Genomic DNA, 16,349 nt, shown 5'->3' with positions numbered 1-16,349 from the left:
CTAAAAGACATTCTGCCCAACTCTCAGCCACTCTGGCCTTCAAGCAACCTTACCAATCAATGTATAGTCATATTGTATGGTCACCTTAAGAGAGTAACCCCAACTCTCACCCTAACTGACCTTTGAACTGGGCTTTCAGTGGTATCTAGGAGAGCAAATAGACATCCTCCCCAACTCTCAGCCACTCTGGCCTTCAAGCTGGGCTTTCAGGGGTATCAAGAAGAGCAAATAGACATTTTCCCCAAATCTCACCCTACCTGTCCTTCAAGCTAGGGTTTCAAGGATATCTAGGAGAGCAATTAGACATTCTTCCCAACCCTAACTGACTTTCAAACTGGACTTTTAGGGGTGTCTAGAAGAGTGAATAAGCATTCTCCCCAAACTTCATCCCAAGAGATCTTTAAGTTAAACCCCCCAAGAGGTTCAGCCCCACACATTGCTCAAGCAATAACTGATATTTCATGAATACACTTCTACATTGCTCTTGGGCTATCAAGTCAGCTATATACCAACTCTGCCATATGGTGCTGGATATATAACGTATAATCACACACTATGCTTATAACACTGATAGGACTGATACATGTGGAACCTTCCCAGCTTCTTATACCAAGTCCATAAAACTTTAGACGTACTAATCCAGCCGTAAGGTAGAACTGATATGAATTATTAACTATAAATCAGATAGTTGATGTTTTATGGACCTAGAGAAGGCTGATGTGATTAACGGTACACTTTATGGTATCTATAGCTCTGTATCTGTTGTGTATTTATGGTTAATGGTTGGTTTTATGATTAATCACATGCGTTATGGTATGTGAATAGCAAAATAATTACCAAAGTTCGTGGGTTTTATACACCTTTACAGAGTCATATTTACATACGAATGGTCGGTGGCACTGTAGGCATTATAGGATGGTGACAATTGCCCATGCATTATAAGTAGTGTCTTCCCATCTTTATTTCTTTTTTTTTTACATCATTCTTCCATGGCTCCATAGAGCTTCCTTTAAACACCCTATGGCTCCTGTCCCTTTGTATGCGATGTGAATTGATGTACATGACTGACGGGCAGGAATACAAAGTCGTGTTACAGTATGTTGGCAAAATGCCCACATTTATAATATCTGCCAGGTTTTATTATTTCAGCCTACCTGCTGCTCTCTATAAAGGAAAAAAAAGCCTTCTGAAGTGTTGAAGTAAGCGGCTAAGCACTAATAAAAAGGCAAAGTAGCTCGATCAGGATGAGCTTTTCAAATATAGACCAAAAATAAAATCCCGAGAGGCAGAGCCCAGAACCGTTTCGGGGTTATCACTTCAGAACAGGGGACTATGGAAATGTCTCGTTCGGCTGTTAGACTGGTACAACATGGAATATCTGGGGTGCGTATGATTTAGCCAGCCCTTTGCTATTCACAATCAACTGCAGTGCCATTCCCATTAACTATTAGTATTATTATCCTTTATTTATAAAGCACCATCATAATCTGCAGAGCCATAAACAGTCCATTGTTTACTGCCCCAGTGAAGCCGACTGTAAGGCTCTGCTGGGGTTTGATCCCTGGACCTCCTGGTTGTTGGTTGCTCTCCCTAACCATTGAGCCAGGAGAGCAGCCGACAAGAGGTGATTGCCTTGTGTTTCCTTTCACCTGTGTCCTGGGCTTGGTAACATCACCCCAGCAGTCTTATTGGCTAGGTGGGGTCAGCCAATCAGGGCTAACTCTGCCCTATTTAAGCCCAGCCCTTCTCACACACATGTTGCCTGAACATTGGTTAACATGCTCCTGCCTTTATTCCTTGCTTCCTCTGTCCTGCCCGGTCTATGCCTGCTCAGTCCTATCCTATCTCGTCCTGTCCCGTCAGGTCTACGCCCGCTCTGTCCAGTCCCATATGTTCTATGCCTGCTCTGTCCTGTCGGGTTCCCTCTGGTCTACGTCCACTCCATCCTGTTCAGTCCCATATGGTCTATGCCCGCCCCGCCCTGTCCCCTCTGGTCTACGTCTGCTCCGTCCTGTCCAGTCCCGTATGCTCTATGCCCGCTCCATCCTGTCCTGTCTGGTCCCATCTGGTCTATGCCCATTTTGTCCTGTCTATGCCTGCTCCACCCTGTAACTGCCCCTGCCTAAAGGACTCACCTTCCCATCTCCTACTCATAACACCGACTAAAGTCCCTATCACATTACATAGTAGGGGCAGCTTTATAAGAAGCCAATTAACCTGCCTGTATATTTTTGGGGTGTAGGAGGAAACCAAAGTATCTGGAAGGAACCCACCCAGCTCTTGCTGGAATCAAACCTAGCACTTCTCAGCCAAGATATATGCTCCCTAGAAAATCCTGGGGCTGCTATTGCCCCTTCTCATTGGGTTAATGGGACATCAGCAGGAGCAGAAGAGAGAAAGCTAGACTTGCACTTCTCCTACACTTGTTTAATTGGATAAGGGTTTCTAGCCACTGGTGTTGATTTGGTTATGAGCAATGAACCCCAATTCACCATCTACCCCCACTCGCCTTACCCCAGGCCATTCCCAACTGAACATTCTGGAGTTTGGAGAAAGCCATGGTGGAATCAAAAGCAGCAGGAGTTGAAGGTACCATTCAATATTTCTATAAATATATTCAATATGGGCAATTATATATATTCAATAAGGGACGCAAGGTGACTAAGGGAGTACAACTTCTGCTTGCAGTGCTAGGGTAGTGAGTTCAATCCCAGCCAGGGCATTATCTGCAAGAGTTTGTATATTTTCCTGTATGGGTTTCATCCCACACTCCAAAAACATACAGGCTAGTTAATTGGCTTTTGACTAAACCAATGCTGTCCAACTGGCGGCCCGCGACCCCCCTCTGTGTGGCCCCCCACCTGTCTGGCTGCTTTGATGGCTTACTCTTGTGTAAGCATTAAATGGTATCAGTACTGTGATTAAATGGCCCCCTGCATGGTTCTCACCTTAGATTCAGGCTGTAATCAGGCTGTATTGTTTAAATATGTAATCCCCTGTACTGTTCACACCTTTTAATCCCTGCATTGTTCCCCCCCTGCAGAGTTCACACCTCAGGCTCAGGCTGTAATCACCCATATTGTTCCCCTGTTCACACCTCAGGAGCAGTAGAAACCCACAAATAATCCCTGCACACTACAAAAAGAACATATACTGAGGTGGTACTTCAATTAAAAAGTTTTTTAATATATAGTTATTGTGCAGACTGTAGGAGCAGTGCCAGCACTGTGTCACTGTAGGCTGCCTGTGTGTGCCATACACACAGTCATCATAGGGCAAGCAGAGTATGGCACACACAGGCAGGGTAGGGCAGGCAGAGTATTGCACACACAGGCCAAGTATGGCACAAACCAGCCAAGTATGGCACACACAGACAGGGTAGGGAAGGCAGAGTACGGCACACACAGGCAGGGTAGGGAAGGCAGAGTATGGCACACACAGGCAGGGTAGGGAAGGCAGAGTATGGCACACACAGGCAGGGTAGGGAAGGCAGAGTATGGCACACACAGGCAGGGTAGGGAAGGCAGAGTATGTCACACACAGGCAGGGTAGGGAAGGCAGAGTATGGCACACACAGGCAGGGTAGGGAAGGCAGAGTATGGCACACACAGACAGGGTAGGGCAGGCAGAGTATGGCAGGTTTTTGCTGTACTACAACCATTAATATGGGTACGGTCATGTGATAACATGGGTGTGGTTTCAAGTGGGCGCGGTTTCAAAAATGGGAGTGGTCAAAACTGGCTTCCATTATCGGCCCTCCACCATGTAGGTCGGAAAAATTCCGGCCCTCGGTACAACAGACGTTGGACAGCACTGGACTAAACTGACAATAGTGTGTGTTAATACGATAAGGACCTTAGACTAAAAGCTCCTCTGGGGCAGGGACTGATGTGAATGATGAATATTCTCTGTAAAGTCAGAGACTTCCGGCGCTATATAAATAACAGGAAATGCTGTATATACAAAAATGAATATTTGTTGCATCTACTGGGTAAGTGAAAGCAAACATCTGATTGGACGCCATGTGTGACACAGCCCCTTTAGAACCCTACCTATAAATAGAGTTATTTCTCCCTATCCAATGACCTGTGTGCATCATAAAAACACTACCTGCCTTCCACTACTAATACACTGCATTGCACATCTACTTCACAAGCTCTGACCTTCTAAAGTCTATTTAATCCACTTCCCACGCAGGCTCTTTGATCGCTAATTCAGTGAATCAATTGATCTACCTCCTGTGCTTATCCGGCTGTGTAACTGCATTATAAAGGGCCTGTGATCTGGGCATCCAGCTAGAGCGGTGTATTAGCCCCTACTGCCTGTCTAGCCAAGTGTGAGTATTGTGCTCAATACAGGTCCCACATATATATACAGGTATAGGACCCGTTATTCAGAATGCTCGGGACCAAGGGTATTCCAGATAAGGGGTCTTTCCGTAATTTGGATCTCCATACCTTAAGTCTACTAAAAATCAATAAAACATTAATTAAACCCAATAGGACTGTTTTACATCCAATAAGGATTATTTATATCTTAGTTGGGATCAATTACAAGGAGCTGTTTTATTATTACAGAGAAAAGGGAATCATTTAACCATTAAATAAACCCAATAGGGCTGTTCTGCCCCCAATAAGGGGTAATTATATCTTAGTTGGGATCAAGTACAGGTACTGTTTTATTATTACAGAGAAAAGGGAATCATTTAACCATTAAATAAACCCAATAGGGCTGTTCTGCCCCAATAAGGGGTAATTATATCTTAGTTGGGATCAAGTACAGGTACTGTTTTATTATTACAGAGAAAAGGGAAATCAGTTTTAAAATTCTGAATTATTTGATTAAAATGGAGTCTAAGGGAGACGGGCCTTCAGTAATTCGGAGCTTTCTGGATAATGGGTTTCCAGATAAGGGATCCCATACCTGTATATACACATACGATTAGCATTTTGTGCCTGGGAATATTAATGGACATATTATTCATCATTTTCCTCTTAAATGGTTTAAAACTAAAAACTGTTCTTGCTGAGCCGTACTATGTCTCAGTGCAGGCGTATAGTTTCCATTGCATTTATCAAGCCACAGCAACCAATCAGAGAACTGCTTAATTGGTTGCTATGGGTTAATACACCTGGGGAAATCTTTGAGATGTTTATTGAATTAACCCTTATGAGGAAAGCAACAAGAATATTCCTGCTGATTCTTTGCTTGGTACTTGTGGCGCGTGTCCACTTTTCATTGGCCATCTCCTTAATGACATCAGTCAGAGTCTTATTAGCCCCACCCACGAGGTTCCTGTCAAAGGATGATAATGAAGACAGTAGGGTTTCGACAGAAGTTATTCATGATTATGGGAAAGAGAAAGAGTATAATGGCAAGTCAGTTCTGTCAATTTGCCAGGGAATGAGGGATCCAAAAAAAAAAAAAGAGGGGGTGGGCAGTAAAAAACTTCTCTCAATTAAAGCAAATGATTTTCCCAACTGCGCACAGTATTCAGTTCCACTGGAGGTGAGTGGGCTGAACTTTTTGCTCCGAAGTTGCTTCATGTGGAAGTATTTTCCTTTGCCTGCAATTATCGTCAAGTAACCATTATCCTGTACATGATAATTAGTATTTGACATCTAACGATGGAGCCAGAGTAAATAAATAAGGACGGCAGAAAATCATATTTCTTTCTAGTGCCCACCCTGCCCCTTTCAAGCTGTAATTACATGATGGAACTGATGGGAATCTACAGAATGTGCTGCAGGATTTATTACGCACGATGGCAGCGGCAGCAATAATAACCCTTGCAAGGTACAGCAAAGCTACATCTGGATAATATTTATTAACCAGGGCTTCAGTTAAAGAAAATAGTACAAGAAGTTTGTGGCCCTCGCTGTATCACGGCAATGGAGGGACAACGGAAAGCAATTCCTGGCATGAAATGGCGCAAATGCACCAATCAGCAATCAGCTTTAGACGGGCTACTTAGGGTGAAGACACACAGAGCTACTAGTAGCAGCTACTTGTCACGGCTACTAAAACAGACAATGCTGATCATTTACTGATAATTGTCTGTGTGTTTTAGCAGGGGCAATTCTCAGTATTGTCTATGGCAGGGGATTTTCTGGCATTTAGTAGCCATGAAAAAGTAGCTGCTACTAGTAGCTAGATTAGTTGCCGCAATAGTAAAGCTTTATCGCGGAGGACTAGTCTCCCTGTGTGCCACTGCCCTTAGGGTGAAGATGCACAAAGCTACTTAGTAGCAGCTACTTTTTCATAACTACTAAATGCCAGAAAATCCCCTGCCATAGACAATACTGAGAATTGCCTCTGCTAAAACACACGTAGAGACAATTATCAGTAAATGATCAGCATTGTCTGTTTTAGTAGCCACGACAAGTAGCTGCTACTAGTAGCTCTGTGTGTCTTCACCCTTGTAACCCTGTTACAGCTGCCTGGTTTCTGGTTTCTATGGGTAACTGCCCCGGTGCAATTTAGCACTAATGTGTGCAAATGAACCCCACACTGACACTCTGGCATATTTCTCTGCATAATGTGATATGAGATCCTATAATGTCCCTATCTTCATTCTTTCCCACAAATAGTCCCTCTGTTGATGGAGACCCCAGGAAAACAACCCCCCCCCCCGTGGCCCAGTTAAGTTATCCAACCCTGATACAAGTTGAACCCCTAGGGCCACCTGAAAACCTGACACCTAGGAACTGCTGTCACCACGTTGGATGCAGAAAGTGCTAAAAGTTCTATGCAATATAAAGGCCTAAGGGGGAACTTGAACTCCCCATGGCCTGGGCCCACCAAGAGATACTGTTCACGCCAGCCTGACCCCGGCCTAATTGCATCTGAAAACATCAGCTTGCTCATTACTGTGGCATTTCTTGGAATGGTTTCCATGGCAACACCCTCCATTTCTTTTTTTTGTGTTTGTTTATTTATTTCGCAGATAAACAGCTTTCATTTTGCGTCCCTTCAAACTTTCTCTTCCCCCCACTCGTCTTTAGTGCATAAAGCCTGCAGAAGTATAGAAGCTTCTATGGAAGCGGATTTGGACCAACCATCAAACAGGGGCTGATATATTATGTATACTCCCATCTTCTTTATAGGACAAAAGATTGGCGTCGGCAAGAATTCTCGATGGCGTTCCGGCCGCTAATATATTAGTAATTATACACATTTTGTTTACACAAACACATATAAAGCCGCGGTCCTTTCCCTTTATACTGCCTAGGAATAAACACAATACAAGTGTCTCTGGGCTAAAGGGGAACTCTGCTTATACGCAACTTTCATCTTTCCCGCTGATGAATATGAAAATAAGGCACTAAGAATAGACAGAAAATTGCTATTTTTCCCTTTACAATATATATGGCCCTTTGTAGAAGATGCTATTGTCTGTCCCTTTGATATGGGGGGAAATAGGAACAAAGGCACTGGGGGTTTGGTGGGGACTTGCGGAAGCCTAGAAAATTGCCTACTGCTGCTTGAGACTTTTTATGGTACAGTTTTTATTTCTTTATTACACTGTTCACATAGCAAATAATTCACTTTACTATTTAAAATTGTATTTTTGAACCAACAAATGTATTTGTAGCTGTAATATTGGTGTGTAGGCGCCATCTCAGTGCATTGTGCCTGAGTCTGAGCTTTCAGCCAGCGCTACACATTAGAACTGCTTTCAGCTAACCTATTGTTTCTCCTACTCCCATTTATCTGGAGGAGTCCCTAACCGGACTTGGATTTCTTACTATTGAGTGCTATTCTGATACCTACTGGGAGCTGCTATCTTGCTCCCTTCCCATTGTTCTGCTGATCGGCTGCTGGGGGGGAGGGGGGGGATATCACTCCAACTTGCAGCACAGCAGTAAAGTGTGCCTGAGTCTGAGCTTTCAGAAGGAGCCGGCGCTACACATTAGAACTGCTTTCAGCTAACCTATTGTTTCTCCTACTCCCATGTAACTGGAGGAGTCCCAAGTCGGACTTGGATTTCTTACTATTGAGTGCTATTCTGATACCTACTGGGAGCTGCTATCTTGCTCCCTTCCCATTGTTCTGCTGATCGGCTGCTGGGGGGGAGGGGGGGGATATCACTCCAACTTGCAGCACAGCAGTAAAGTGTGCCTGAGTCTGAGCTTTCAGAAGGAGCCGGCGCTACACATTAGAACTGCTTTCAGCTAACCTATTGTTTCTCCTACTCCCATGTAACTGGGGGAGTCCCAAGCCGGACTTGGATTTCTTACTATTGAGTGCTATTCTGATTCCTACTGGGAGCTGCTATCTTGCTCCCTTCCCATTGTTCTGCTGATCGGCTGCTGGGGGTGAGGGGGGGATATCACTCCAACTTGCAACACAGCAGTAAAGTGTGACTGAAGTTTATCAGAGAACAGGTCACATGGCTGTGGCACCCTGGGAAATGAAGAATATGGCTAGCCCCTATGTGTCACTATAGCATATTCACTGAAGCACTTCAGACAATTATGCACAATAAGATGGGGCCCCCATTGGCCCCATAGCGGTACAGTTGAATACACGAGCAGTCGAGAGCATTAAAACTATTCTTATCCAGCTGGCATCCAGTTGGCATCTAATAAAAGACTTGCACGGCTCGTCTTGTGTTTGCTAAGTTTTTCCCATAATACCACGCACGCTCAGTACATTAAAACTCCTGCCAGTTTGGACGCCACCCATCATAGAACCCTGGCTCCATGCCGGTTACTAATTGTGCATATTCCATAATTGGCACTAATACATTCGCTTTCAGAAATAATATCTATATTGCCTAACATGGAGGCTGTGCCAGCTTCGCTTCTCGTAGCGCCAAGTGGGTGCGTGTAGGGAGCACAATATTGGGGCGCAGCACTGACCCCTCTGCTTTTCCATATAATCACCAGCACTGTGTTCCCTATAGGTGCAGCCTACACAGCCACAGGTTTTGCTAGGACCCATGGGTGCCTGAATGGCTCAATCACCAAATCCTGTAAATATCCCGTAAGCATTGCTAATCTACTGTAGATCAATATAAAACAGACATGAGAGTGGATACATAATTACTAGGCTTGAAATAGCACATTTATCCTCATTAGGGCTCAGCTCCAGTCGTTTATAACTGTCAGCCCGGTGCAGATCATTTACATACGCTACTGCCTGGTAGAAGGGCCAGAGAGCTGCGCTTGAGTCTGAGCACCCCAACAGGTCGGGGCCAGTGTCGGACTGGGGGAGGCCCACTGAGAAACCCACCCCCAGCTAAGGGCACCCTCAGCCACCCCACCCTACCTTTGAGCACCAATGATTTCAATTACTGATCAATACATTCAGCCCCTCTATGCTCCACCACTGTGCTACACACCTGCCCATATGCCCAGACCATGGGGCCCAACAGGACCGGTGCCCTCTGGGTTTTCCCCTGGTGCCCTGGCAGGCCAGTCTGACGCTGGAAAGGGCAATGCCCTGACCATGATGTCCTGCCAAAAAGTAATGCCTAAATCTAGCATGTACCATCTGGAGCTCTGGCAAGATGGTGCCAGGGAAAGGGACTGTAACTACGGCATGGAGCGTACAGTAAGCAAATGAACCAGGAAAGGGTGTATATTGTATGGCCACGTGAACCACACCCTATCACCAACCGTTTGACAGCAACGGACTTGTTTAAGACTTGGCCCCGTTGACTTCCTAGCCTCCTTATAGGCTGTTATTCGTATAAGGGTGAAGACACACGGAGCTACTAGCAGGGAGGACTGAGGGTGCAGGGCCCAACGGGGCTCCCACCCCAGGGGCCCTGCAGGTGCCCCCGCTAGCCGGGTCCCCTAACCCCCTCCACCCCTGCAGGTTCCCCCCTAACCCCCCCCCACAGGGTCCCCCACCTGACGTCCTCCCCTGAGCGCGCGTAAGTTTAAAGGAACAGTAACACCAAAAAATGAAAGTGTATAAAAGTAATAACAATATAATGTACTGTTGCCCTGCATTGCTACAACTGGTGTGTTTGCCTCAGAAACACTACTATAGTTTATATACATTAGCTGCTGTGTAGCCATGGGGGCAGCCATTCAAAGGAGAAAAGGCACAGGGTATTTAGCAGATAACAGATAAACCCCCATTATATGGGGCTTATCTACTAGTTATCTGCTATGTAACCTGTGCCTTTTCTCCTTTTTTCCAGCTTGAATGGCTGCCCCCGTGGCTAAACCGCAGCTCATTTATATAGTAGCTTTTCTGTAGCAAAAACACCAGTTTTTTGCAGAGCAACAGCACATTATATTTTAATTACTTTAAAACACTTACATTTTTTGATGTTACTGTTCCTTTAATGCATCAGGGGAGGAACAGTCAGCCCACCGGGATTTTTCCCGGTGTTCCAGCGGCTCTGTACGACCCTGGCTACTAGTAGCAGCTACTTGTCGTGGCTACTAAAATAGACAATGCTGATCATTTACTGATAATTGTCTCTACGTGTGTTTTAGCAGAGGCAATTCTCTGTATTGTCTATGGCAGGGGATTTTCTGGCATTCAGTAGCCATTACTAAGTAGCTGCTACTAAGTAGCTCCATGTGTTTTCACCTTTATAGACATGACCAACTGTGAACTGTGGGGGGGGGGGGGGAATCATTTGCCAATGATTTTAGCACCCTATAGGGGTCATTTCAGATTTAAATCGCCTTGTGTTTGTCTCAATAAAGAAAGCGCTTAAAACAATGCAAGGTTCCTACAGGGAAGGGGTCTTTAGCCAGAGGGAAAGGAGGAGGAGACCGAAGAGTTAATGGCTCAGGAAGGCAAATGTGTCAGCGAGCGGCGAGTGCGCAATGGGCACAGAAAAAGATTTCTCCAGCTAATCAGCCCGGTTGATTGGAAAAGTAATTCAATTCCTCGAATGCCGCCTGACAGGCTGACAAGGAGCCGGCCGGGGGGAAGCTCAATCCAGTTGATCTCTCGGCAGAGCACGAGGCGCGGGGAGAATAACAAAATCATTTTCGCTTGCAGCTGACAGGATGGCGAAGCGGCATCCAATGATCATGTGGGCAATGAAGAGCCGGCGTCCCCCCGGCGTCCCCCCGGCATGCCACAATCAGCTGCTCCCTGCCTTGATATAGGCACTTGACCATAGCAGTGTAGGAAATAAAGGGAAATAAGCCTTATACAAAATGTTCCCATTATACATTATCTTTATGCTTCTATCTAATAGAAATGCCAACCACTTGTAAGCTCTATGGGGCAGGGACCGCCTTCCTACTGTGTCTCATACCACATGGCACTTATATATATATATATTTATTGTATTTATTTATTATATCACTTGTCCTCCCTGTGTGTAATTTTGTATTCTGTATATTTATATATAAATAAAGTAATACATACATACACATTTATAATAAGTTGACAGTTTGACAGGGCCACCAATAATTCATTTGGGCATTCTCGTTACGACCCAGTCCAGCTTTACAGCAGTGTGTGTGCCGGATAGTAGCCCCCAGTGCCAAACTTACATGATCCTTGCCCCACCCCAGGGAGAAGGCTACCGGCGCTCAGGTGTATCAGATACCTTTACCTTGAGCTAGGGCCCATTTTAGGGCAGGGCAGAAAGTCCATTTGCCCCGGGGTCCCAACATGAAGAACTCATGAGACAACACACAGGGCCCCAGGTACAAATACCCTATTATAGCGTCTGACAATTCTTTACTTGTACTTTCCCATTAAACTGCATTAGGGGCTCGACTGCCAGGTGGTTCTGGGAAGCTGTGGTTCAAAAACAGCTAGTTCTGCACATTCCAGATTTTTTTGGAAATTTCTCACTCCTGCCAAACTGGGGCCACAGCCATATTGCTCTTGTACTTGTAACAAAAGCCAGAAATAAAGAGGCCCCTTTCTGTTTTAGTCTAGCCGTATATACAATATGCAAGGTGCTTAGAGGTAAAGGGCTGTGTTAGGAGAAGCTACGTCTAGGGGGCACTGGGGCCACTAGGCATGTGAGATGTGAGCTGTCAGATGCGGGCGTTTTTTTAAAAGGACTAAAGGCCATACACGGTAAGATTTGCTTGTTTGGTAAGGTCGCCAAATGAGCAAATCTTTCCCCCGATTGTGCTAATGCGATCGTTTGGCCCTAGGGTGATAGGAAAAGTCCAAAGTGAGGACCACATCAATGAGCCAATGCAGTACCCGATCTGGATACAGGTCAGGGAGGCCTGTCGGAGGGCCCCATATTGCCGAATCGTTCAGCTGAAATCTGCCCGTGTATAGCCTCCTTCACCCCCATATGTAATAAAAGGCACTAAGTTTGTCTAGTAGCAGTAACCCATGCCAACCAATAAGATGTTTGCTTTTAAACAGGTGATCTGTAAATTCTACTTGCTGATCGGTTGCTACAGGTTACTGCTCCTAAGCAAACGTAGTGCCTTTTATTACATAACCCCCTTAATATTCAAATACATAACTTCAATATTTCAATATAACAAAAGTGGATAAGTTGCACCCAGACCCTCTTTCGACTTGCCTGAAAGCCAACCCAATATTATGGTAAGCCCCGCTGCATTCTGGGAAACTGTTCCATCTATTCTCTCGTGACATTTGTCTCGGGACTCTGAGCAATAACTTGGCGGATATTAGTCAGTAACCCCCACTGGGAGCCGCAGATCCCCCTCCTGTATTTGCCGTCCCAGCGGAAACATTGTGCAGACCTGGAAACCAGGAATAGCCCACGAGTCCATTTATTCTCACTCCTGGAACATCTGTCGTTCTCATGGGATTGCTGTTCCCACACATCATTTCTTGGGGAAACAACTGCCAGTGCTTGGTAGAAGCCAAGAATGTCAATAGCTTGCCACGAGGCCCAGTCAGAGCTGTGCATCCAACTCGGGCCATCTCGGCCACCCAGTCAGCAAGAAGCATCTCTGTACACTGATTTGGAACATACACACTGCTAGGCAACTTCATTGGGAAATCTAAGAAGAGCGCTTATTATCTATAGCAGTGCCATAATGACTATAGAAGTGGCTTAATGACTACATAAGTGGCACAATGACTATAGAAGTGGCACAATGACTACAGAAGTGGCACAATGACTACAGAATTGGCATAATAACTACAGAAGTGGCATAATAACTACAGAAGTGGCACAATGACTTCAGAAGTGGCACAATGACTACAGAAGTGGCACAATGACTACAGAAGTGGCACAATGACTACAGAAGTGGCATAATAACTACAGAAGTGGCACAATGACTACAGAAGTGGCACAATGACTACAGAAGTGGCACAATAACTACAGAAGTGGCACAATGACTACAGAAGTGGCATAATAACTACAGAAGTGGCATAATAACTACAGAAGCGGCACAATGACTTCATAAGTGGCACAATGACTACAGAAGTGGCACAATGACTTCATAAGTGGCACAGTGACTACAGAAGTGGCACAATGACTACAGAAGTGGCACAATGATTACAGAAGTGGCATAATAACTACAGAAGTGGCACAATGACTACATAAGTGGCACAATGACTACAGAAGTGGCACAATGACTACAGAAGTGGCACAATGACTACAGAAGTGGCATAATAACTACAGAAGTGGCACAATGACTACATAAGTGGCACAATGACTACAGAAGTGGCACAATGCCTACAGAAGTGGCACAATGACTACAGAAGTGGCACAATGACTACAGAAGTGGCATAATAACTACAGAAGTGGCACAATGACTACATAAGTGGCACAATGACTACAGAAGTGGCACAATGACTACAGAAGTGGCATACTGACTACAGAAGTGGTACAATTACTTCATGAAAGTAAAAGCTCTGGATCTAGGTGGGTACGAGACTGGATAGCCTAAAACTAGACATAAACGTGATTACTCTCTCTATCAGTACCCACGCCGAGCCCAAAGCTCTCCAATCAAAATAAAGACTGTTTATCTTGGACTGTTCCCCCATGGGCACAAACATGGCGCCCATAATGCAAGGGTGAGGATACACAACGTATGCGACTCCGTAGCTGAGGGGAGAAGGCTGGGGGGCAGAAGGCGTGAGAGAGGGTTCATTGCCTTCTATGGAGTTCTGCTGCTGTTAATGAACCCTGTTGATAAGTAATGTTTATTTTCACAGTATCTAAATCATGAAATCATGCTGGAATGGCTCATTCAGCGCCCAGAGCATTCCTATGCTACATATTTTCATTTATACATGGCAGAAGTGGACTTTTTTTAATTTTTTTACCTCCGTTGAGAGATTCCCCACAGACAAAACCAATGTAGTACTATAAAGAGATGGTTCATTGGTCATTGGTTATTAAAAATGACTCAAGCATTATGGCAGCTCCCACCAGGGAGGCGTTATAGCAGGGGTCTGTTCCTGCTCCTATTATTTTTATTGAGAATTCCAATATTAGTCATTATTTTATATTTTATTAAACCCTCCCTGTTCCACATGAAGATGGAAATCGGTTCTCGTGGCCCCCAAACAATGGTTCCCACCTAACAGCCACTGTGGCTTTAAATATCTCTTGCATAACATTCCAACCAACTGTCTGCTTGCAGCTATTAATATCCGAGGGAACAGATTGCCATAATTATATTTCTCATTCAGGTTTGGCCATCGCACAAAAAAAAAACAAAAAAAAAAAATGCACATTATGTTTAAAACACTTAGATAACGAAACACACGATTGGATAGATTTGTGGGACCCGTGTGAGATACGAGTGAGATACATTGCGATTCGCTATGAATTTGCATTCAGTAGAAGGGTAAATATATCTTAAGAATATCTGAGTGCCTACAAGGATGAAAGATACAGTAATCTGGGAGTAAAACATTTTAGCCAAGCAGGGGTTAATCTGGCAGTTTGGCAGTCTAATTTGAAGACTTCCTGTTGGGACCAGCTGAGTGTTCTAGTTCTGCCCACTGTATAATCTGCCCCTCCCCTTTTAAACAGAGATGGGTGGGTCATAACATTTCCTGATCCTACCCACTGCTTGCCCAACCCAACCTGATGTAATAATGTCACAAAAAGGATGGGTTGACATGGTGACATCACTGGAGGGGAAGAGGTTGTTGTAAATGTGTTACCAAAGGGGAGGGACCACCCCCTCCCCCCCCACCAGGGTCTAAGGTTCATAGGGTGAACCCATCCAACCCTGGGACAACTCTTCCATTTCTTCAGAGTCTGATCCCTGAGAGTGTGTCCTAGTCTACATCCTATGAATAGTGACATCAGAGTGTTCTACTCATACCTACATCCATAGTGAGTGACTCCCTGCTCCGCCCATGAATAGTAACATCAGAGTGTTCTACTCATACCTACATCCATAGTTAGTGACTTCCTATTCCACCCATGAATAGTCACATCAGAGTGTTCTACTCATACCTACATCCATAGTGAGTGACTCCCTGCTCCGCCCATGAATAGTAACATCAGAGTGTTCTACTCATACCTACATCCTTAGTGAGTGACTTCCTGCTCCACCCATGAATAGTGACATCAGTTCTAGTCATACCTACATCCTTAGTGAGTGACTTCCTACTCCACCCATGAATAGTGACATCAGAGTGTTCTACTCATACCTATATCCATAGTTAGTGACTCCCTGCTCCGCCCATGAATAGTGACATCAGAGTGTTCTACTCATACCTACATCCTTAGTGAGTGACGCCCTGCTCCGCCCATGAATAGTAACATCAGAGTGTTCTAGTCATCTTATTGGCTTATGCCCCCCTGCACCCACCCCTGAGGTGCCATTGAATGAAACCTCTCTATATATAACAATGTAAGCAGAGTAAATCAAGCTGGCACGCCGTACCTTCCATGACATACACCAGCGAGCCCACGTCCCCTTCCTTGATGATGCAGCTGTCCTTGCCATATTCTACGGGGTACATACAATCCACAATCTCTTGGATCTGGGAGATTTCCAGGTTCTTCATGAAGTCATTGTCGAGAATCGCTTCTTTAATTAATTCCTTGGACCTGTAGCAAGAAACACATGTTATTTACTCCTCCCACATCAGCCAATAGCGGTATTAGAGTTGGTGCATATTTAGTGCCACATTTCGTCACCTTGGGCCCCCAGATGTTGCTGGACTACAGCTCCCAATAGTCTCAAGGATTCTGGGAACCGTAGTCCAGCAACACCTGGGGGCCCAAGGTGAAGAAACAAGGTGGAACCACCACCAGCAGCTCAACAGGGACAATAGTTGGTTCAAATACAAATTCTGGTATTGGGTGTGGTCTAATAACTGGCAGGTTTCATGTTAATCAGAGATAATGAGCCTCGTTAAGGTCATTAATAAAACAAATCTAGTTAAGTAAGATCATTCACATACCCCCCAATCCATCTGAAAAACCCAACGACTTTCCAACATTT

The 16,349-nt window shown here is 44.9% G+C and overlaps 1 protein-coding gene across 2 annotated transcripts in view; it reads right to left on the bottom strand.

Moving 5' to 3' along the window:
• Positions 1 to 16,349, bottom strand: part of prkg1 (protein kinase cGMP-dependent 1) — a 467,630-nt gene that overhangs the window by 362,291 nt on the left and 88,990 nt on the right. For both annotated transcript variants that reach the window (XM_004915798.4, XM_002935428.5), the window contains exon 2: positions 15,786 to 15,952. In XM_004915798.4, coding sequence (XP_004915855.1) covers positions 15,786 to 15,952 — 167 coding nt within the window. The remainder of the gene's footprint in view (positions 1 to 15,785; positions 15,953 to 16,349) is intronic.

This window comes from Xenopus tropicalis, chromosome 7 (assembly GCF_000004195.4).
Source record: "Xenopus tropicalis strain Nigerian chromosome 7, UCB_Xtro_10.0, whole genome shotgun sequence".
Taxonomy (NCBI): domain Eukaryota; kingdom Metazoa; phylum Chordata; class Amphibia; order Anura; family Pipidae; genus Xenopus; species Xenopus tropicalis.
The sequence above is the reverse complement of the archived record's forward strand: the minus strand, read 5'-3'. Positions and strand labels throughout refer to the sequence as shown.